The sequence below is a fragment of the Canis lupus genome, chromosome 38 (assembly GCF_011100685.1).
Source record: "Canis lupus familiaris isolate Mischka breed German Shepherd chromosome 38, alternate assembly UU_Cfam_GSD_1.0, whole genome shotgun sequence".
NCBI lineage: Eukaryota > Metazoa > Chordata > Mammalia > Carnivora > Canidae > Canis > Canis lupus.
Window position 1 is genome coordinate 18322376 of NC_049259.1, and position 7415 is coordinate 18329790.

Consider the following 7415-nt stretch of genomic DNA (forward strand, 5'->3'; position numbering starts at 1 on the left):
TGAAGGTTGGACTCTGTTGCCTGCTCTCTTAAGTATGGATCTGGTTTCTTGTTTGTTGATATATCTAGGGATCCCTGGGTGGCGCAGCGGTTTGGCGCCTGCCTTTGGCCCAGGGCACGATCCTGGAGCCCCGGGATCGAATCCCACGTCGGGCTCCCGGTGCATGGAGCCTGCTTCTCCCTCTGCCTGTGTCTCTGCCTCTTTCTCTCTCTCTCTCTCTCTCTCTCTGTGACTATCATAAATAAATAAAAATTAAAAAAAAACAGTGTTGATATATCTAATTATTTTGGATTGTGTATTGGACCTTGTTAGGATAGGTAGTAAAGACTCTGGATTCTGTTACTCTTTGGGAGAGTGTTGAGTTTTTTAGTTAAGCAGGCAGATAACCTGACACTCAGGCTCTACACTCTCTCCTTTGTGGTAGGCAGTACCTACCTACCTGAAATCTCAAGTTATTTCAGTCGCAGCTGGGCTGCATGAAGGCTGTCTCACACATATATAGTTTAAGAGATTTGGGCAGTTTAAATGTAGTTTTGAACCCCTCTTGTTAACTGTTTTCCAGGATTTTCTCACTCAATTTTAAGCTGCTGTGGTTACCCTAATCCTTGTCTTTTGGTTTTTCGAACCAGTAAGACTTCAGCTTCATTCTGAGTTTTAGATACCCCACTCTGTACCAGCTGTGTCCTACTGTTCATTATAGGATTAAAAATACATAACATACATACGTACATATAACATGCAAACATGCATCTTGTCTTCCTGCATGCACTAAACTAAAATTCAGAACATTCTCCTTGACTAATCCTCAAATAAAGGGCTAAACAAGATCTAAGGAAATTTTCATTGGAAAGATGGTTAGGAGAGAGACAGATTCAGATTGTCACTTGATCACTTGACCCCTCTGACCCCTGAGGGGGTACCCCTCACCCCCTCAAAAAAAAAAGACCTTTATCACAAGCAAGGCCTTTAGACAACCTAGGACAGAAAATGTCATCAGCATTATAAAGGAAGTGGCATTACTCTAGTGCAGATTTGATGTGCTCATGTTCCTTTCAGAATTTTGATTTCCGCTTTGGAAGATAGATGTTGAAACCTGCAATATAGTTTGTTACAGCATAGTCACATTCTAGAATACTAGAGCCACAGGGGACTTTGGCTCCTTTAAAGTGCTTGGTAGAAAAGTTTGAAGGGCCCAGCAGGAGGCTTCAAGTCCCTAACAGTATTTTACCCGTTTTCTGTAGTGGGTTTTTTTCATGAATTTTTTTTTTTTTTTTTTAAAGGATTCTGTGGCCTAAAGGGTTGAAAGTGATTGATCTAGTCAGCCTCCTTCTAGTCAACCTCCTTCTTCATAGGGGGTTGGACATTTGAGATTTGGTAAGGTGAGAAGACATTGCTTTTTTGCTGGTTTGCCTGGTTAGCCAGTACCGGGACTCAAAAATCTTCTACTGCTGACCCCGTAATATTTCAGGGACCCCACTGTACTGCCATTGTTTTCAGTAAATATTTCACCTCTACATCATTCTCCCAAACAACCTATCTAGATAGAATGTGAAAACCCTGGGGCTGTTGGATAGGGCCATCTGAAGTGACTGGATTTCCACACAGCTTTATGGCTCTACTAAAGATTATGTTTTGAGAACTTGAGAAAGTGTAATCAATTGGAAGTGAAGACTGGTTGCTTGATGCCAGAGAAACTAACAAAGGATAAACTAAGGATTGCCATGGCTGAGTTATTTTAGCCAAATGACTAAGGAATAACATTTAAGCAGAATGTGTTTATGGCTAGTGACCTGGGTCTTCCCAAAATATCCAGTTAGCAACCAACAACTTCCTTTTCTTGATCACCGGTTCTTATCCTTTGCAAAGAGGAAGGAACGCAAATCCTGTAATGGTGTTTTTCTGGGTTTCCTGCCAGTAGAAGGCATGATTATGGGAAAATGTTTTTCCTTTGTTTTTCCCTTCTGACACACACTCCTCAGTTGTTATCCTATTACACAAGACTGGACAGAAATTCAAAATAGTTGTTTTATATTTTTCTGTAACCTTAGCAATATTACTGTATTTTGCATATATATTAAGTGTTCCATATCATCTTAATATATTATTATAGCTTTTGTCTTTTAGCAAAATACATATTGAAAGATATAAAGGAGATAATACATACAAAAATATCTGTTACAGGGTCATGTTCAGTAAGAATGTATTGAATCATGGCCTGCTGGTTGACTTTTCCTAATCTGCATGTAAGGATAACGAACCTGCCTCACTGAGTTGTTGTGAGGATTAAATGAGAACATGCGTGTGGAGTACTTAGAACAATGCCTAGCACTTTGAGATAGCACCCATAGAAACGTGTCTTTATTTTAAATTATCCTGTTTAGGGGTGCCTGGGTAGCTCAGTCATTTAAGCATCTGACTTCAGCTCAGATCATGAACTCAGAGCCCTGGGATCAAGCCCTATGTCAGACTCTGTGCTCAGTGGGAAGTCTGCTTTTCCTTCTGCTGCCTACCCTTCTCATGCTCATTCTAGCTCGCTCTCTCTCTCTCTCTCTCTCTCTCTAATAAATAAATCCTTAAAAAAAATAAGTTATCCTGGTTAGCAATATTTCAAAAAGTTGGAGGCAAGGAATGAGAAAAGGGCATAAACTGTTATTTTTCATGTATCTTTACAGTTTTATTTATTTTTATTTATTGTTTTTTAAAGATTTTATTTATTCATGAGAGACAGAGAGAGAGAGGCAGAGACATAGGCAGAAGGAGAAGCAGGCTCCATGCAGGAAACCTGATGTGGGACTCGATCCCAGGACTCCGGGATCACAACCTGAGCCAAAGGCAGATGCTCAACCGCTGAGCCACCCAGGCGTCCCATATCTTTACAGTTTTATATGCATTTTCATAGACTATTTTTTAGAGCAGTTTTAGGTACACAGCAAATTTGAGTGGAAGGTACAGAGATTTCCTGGGTGCCTAGGTGGCTCAGTCATTTAAACATCTGCCTCCAGCTCAGGTCATGATTTCAGGGTCCTGGGATCAAGTCCCGCATCAGGCCCTGCAGGGAGTCTGCTTCTCCCTCTACCTGCCACTCCCCCTCCTTGTACTCTCTCTCTCTTTCTCTCTGTCAAATAAATAAAATCTTTAAAAAAAAAACATACAGAGATTTCCCATGTAGTGCCTGCCCCCACATGTGTACAGTCTCCCCCACTACCACCCTCTAGCACCAGAGTGGTGCATTTGTTCTGGTCAGTAAACTTAAAATGACATTTCATTATCACCTAAAGTCCATAATTTATATTAGGGCTTACTCTTGGTGTGTTGTACCTTCTGTGGGTTTGAATTTATATGCATTTATTTACTTAACGATATAACATACTCATGTGCTTACATAGTCTTCATAACTGAGAATTTTTTTATAGGCAGGCCTACTACAAGATTTTTTATTCCTTTTTTTTTTTTTTTTTTTAAAGGAGAAGCAGGCTCCATGCAGGGAGCCTGATGTGGGACTCGATCCTGGGACTCCAGGATGATGCCCTGGGCTGAAGGCAGACGCTAAACCGCTGAGCCACCCAGGTGTCCCAAAATTTTTTATTCCTAAGACAAGGATCTCTTAGTGGTTTAATAGAGGAAAACTGTACTTTAAGTTGTATATCTGTTCATGTCCTGGCTTGTAACCTCTCTGGCTCAACTTTCTCATCTCCAAAGCAAGGATAACTAAGGACTGGCATCTAGTCCTAAGAACTATGTATAAACTTTAAAGTTAATAGAAATGTTGGATGTTATTACTGCCGTGGAGAATGGTGACCTCTACTCTTTTACCCAGGTCTTTTTGCATCTTGAGAGCTTCAGTTAGTTCCTACACTGAAAAGACTTCATGGACAGGGAAACAGAGAAAATTTTCCCTGAGAAAAACCATCATAAAACCTGGGTTCATTTGTGAGACCATAGGAATTTAAAAAGATCATTTAGAATTTCACTAAAGGATAGGATTGCATGCAGTAGATAGCATTTATATTAAAATGCAAATTCTTGAGTAATGTAACACTGATAAACTTAATTTAGAGTTCCCAAAGGAAGCCTAGGGCTCTTGCCACAAGTATACAGCTGCCTGGATTTCCATGAACTTCAGCCTTGGCTGCTGAAGTGCCCTGTTTTAACATTTCTATTGCTATTTGAGCTCTTCCCCATCTAGAGCAGTGGACTTGTGTCTAATAGTCATTTATATGTTGTTATTTCATAAATGAGACTATCAACAGTCTACCCTTCAATATATTTCCTATTTTCCTTTGATTGTCTTCTTTAAATTACAGTAAACTTGCAATTTAAAGGGCATCAGTAGTTTTACACTAGTCTTTATCTCTGAAATGGTAAGGACTCACCTAATTGGCCCCTGTCTCTACAGAATAACTGATCAAGGATGCCTAGTATATTTTGTCTAGACTGTATTATTGTGTTTGTTAACTAGACAAATGTGTTTATCACCGGCTAATTCTGTAATGTCTTATTTCAGATTTTATTTTTAAAGTAATTTCCCACAATGCCTTGCTTAATGCTGGCTACATTGTAGGTGGTCAGTAAAGACTTACTGATTAAGTAAAAGAAATTGGATAAAAAAAAAAAGTAAAAGAAATTGGAAATTAGTGACATTATATCATTTGGTCTTACTGTTTTGTGCACCTTTTTAGAATTAGGCAAAAAAGGAGCTATTTTTATTATAAAAGTAATACATTCTCCAACTTTACTAAGGAGAAGCTGGCTGACCTAATGATTGATTTTTTTTTTTCTTCTTAGCTTCTTCTCAGATTTCATTTTTAGTAAAGCACAAGCTGCAGTATTGTGAGTGAGTGGATGGATGAAGTATTTTATGATCATTCATAAAAATATTAAAACGTATTCATAAAAATATTAAAATGTAATTTGAATGAGTTCCTAAAGTTGTGTCTTCGTATTTACATATTCTATTATATTCTGACAGGGTACTATGTTGGAAATATAAACACTCAAATCAGTAGTAGTCCTCATTCCCAATGATGGAAGGATTAAGGGATTGTGTACACTTCAGAGAAGGCTGGATATGGGTATTGTCATGGTGCGTTACATACAGTGGGTGCTCAATAACTATTGAGTGAATGTACACATGCTAACCTGCCTACCAGTGGGGTGTAGTTTGTTCTGAAGACTAGAACTTTAACACAGGAAATACTGCTGAAGAGAACTTATCTGATTATGAATCAAAACACACGGGTTTTAATTCTAACTCTGTTCTTCATTTAACTTTGTAATTTTGGACAAACCATCATACTTTTCCAGGTTTTCATTGAAATTCCTCAAATGTAAAAATGAAAGAATTGAGCAAGAGAATGTAGATGATCTTTAAGGTTTTTCCCTCTTATGAATGCTATACAGAATCTTAACACCTGATCTTTACTGAAGCTTTCCACATTTACAAACCCTCTCAGTTTCCTCTTTAAAAAGGCGTAGCATTTAATCCCTACATCCCACTCTCCATTCATGGTTTGCACTCTGCACCCACACCTGTCTGCTCCTACCGGGTGAGTCATGCTTTTCAAGAGCCTGTATTTATCCTAAAACTGTTTATGCTGATTTTGCTTGATGTCGTATTTACATACTTTAATTTAATGTTATAGTGAGTAATAAAATATGAGTATAAAAAGTTATTTTTATGAGAAATACTTTAATGAAGGTGAATTTTTTTTAAAAAACTGCTGAATTAGATATAATATGACAAGTGGAAAAGATGAGGGAAGTGCTAGAAATGTAGGAGGATTTTGGACTCCCATTGCTTTGCAGGAACCTAAGTTTCCTTACCACTTTGAAAAAACTGAAATTGTATATTTCAGTTTCAGCTTTTGACGGTGCAGTAATGACTAAAATACAGCTAATGTTCCACATTCAAAGAAAAGGCCTTGCTATAAGAAACAGCTAATGAGTATATTTTATATGCTTCTTGTTGAAATAAAAGATTACCTCTTTTAATGGTTCTCCACTTGAAAAAATCAGCTTTTTTGTTTTTTGGTTGTAGACCAAGGTCACATTAGGTGAGAGGGCTTTTATTCTTCTATGATCTCCATCATGTTGTAGGCCTTTTAAAAAATAACATGGTAGTAATTGTCCAGTTTTAGATCATAACGGTACTTTTAATCTGTATGCCTTCTCTTCATATGGGATCTATGTTAAACACTCTTCTCAATATCTCATATTAAAACTGAATTTTAATTCTGTTTTCTTCACAGAACATCCAGAAGATTCTTGGTCTTGCCCCTTCACGTGCTGCCACCAAGCAGGCAGGTGGATTTCTTGGCCCTCCACCTCCTTCTGGGAAATTTTCTTGAAATCAAGAAGAACCCTGTAATACCCGTCATTCTTTTTAAACATTCAAATTAGACTGGCAACTATTTTGTAGCAGGAGCCATAGACAGCCTTAGGGCTTGGGCCACTTTCTAGTTCTGAGTTATTTTTAGACTTTTTGGATATTATTCTAATGAGAATGGCACCCAACAAACATGATAGTACTTTCAGTCACAGATTAATTTAAAAAAATATGTTTGTTGGTTAGATAAGTTCAGGTGATGTTTATGTAATGAGAAACAAATAGCATCTTTCTTGTTTGGCTTACATGAATATTTTCTGTGGGACCGATTCAAGTGTGTGCTATGTGCCTTGTACCATGGAAGTTGGCTCTCCATGAGCATTTAGAGTTCTGGAAGAAAAATTCAGTTTGTGATATCTTAATTGGAACTATTTGTTGTACATTGTTTCCAAGCCAAATATATGACCGAAGATGAATAAAGAAGCCAAAATTTTAGCTATTTCATCTACAAGGTGAGATCTGTTTTGTACCATATTCCTAGATACATGTTTTTAGTAATCTGAACATAAACATTGGCCACAAAGGGCTAAACTAAAAGTTTTAAATGTACTATTTTATCATACTTGCCTTATAAGCTCAAAATATAGACTTGTCCTATTGTAGGAAGTAGAAAGCATGAGAGGAAAGGAAAGAAGTAACTCACGTGAGTGTAAAAATGAGAGTCCTCAGCATCCCTTTTATACCCTGCTGGATTCCTGGGAAGTCACTCTTAGTCATCTCCCGGAGGCGAGGGTATAGGTATGCAGTCTTGCAGAGCTTCCTTTTGATCACAATGGCCTTTAGTTCCTGCCATGGTCCTTCATGAAAAATGAGAGGATGCTTTTACCGTGATCTTCCCCTGCCTGATCCATGAAATTGGAAATCTTGTATGGAGTGATACTCTAGTAACAAATACATACTCCTTAGATGCATGTATTCAACCAGTGAGAGAGGTCATGTCATTTGCAAAGTAACAACTGCTAAACTGATAGCAAACTTCTGAATGGCATAAAATCCAGAAGACAGCGGAATAATACCTTCAGTGCTGAGG

The 7415-nt window shown here is 37.9% G+C and overlaps 1 protein-coding gene across 2 annotated transcripts in view; it reads left to right on the forward strand.

Annotated features, from left to right (window-relative positions):
- The window catches only part of TMCO1 (transmembrane and coiled-coil domains 1), a 51138-nt gene extending 44305 nt beyond the window's left edge, over positions 1–6833 (forward strand). For both annotated transcript variants that reach the window (XM_038586215.1, XM_038586214.1), the window contains one exon: positions 6249–6833. In XM_038586215.1, coding sequence (XP_038442143.1) covers positions 6249–6347 — 99 coding nt within the window. In that variant the 3' untranslated portion in view covers positions 6348–6833. The remainder of the gene's footprint in view (positions 1–6248) is intronic.
- Positions 6834–7415: the final 582 nt, after the last annotated feature.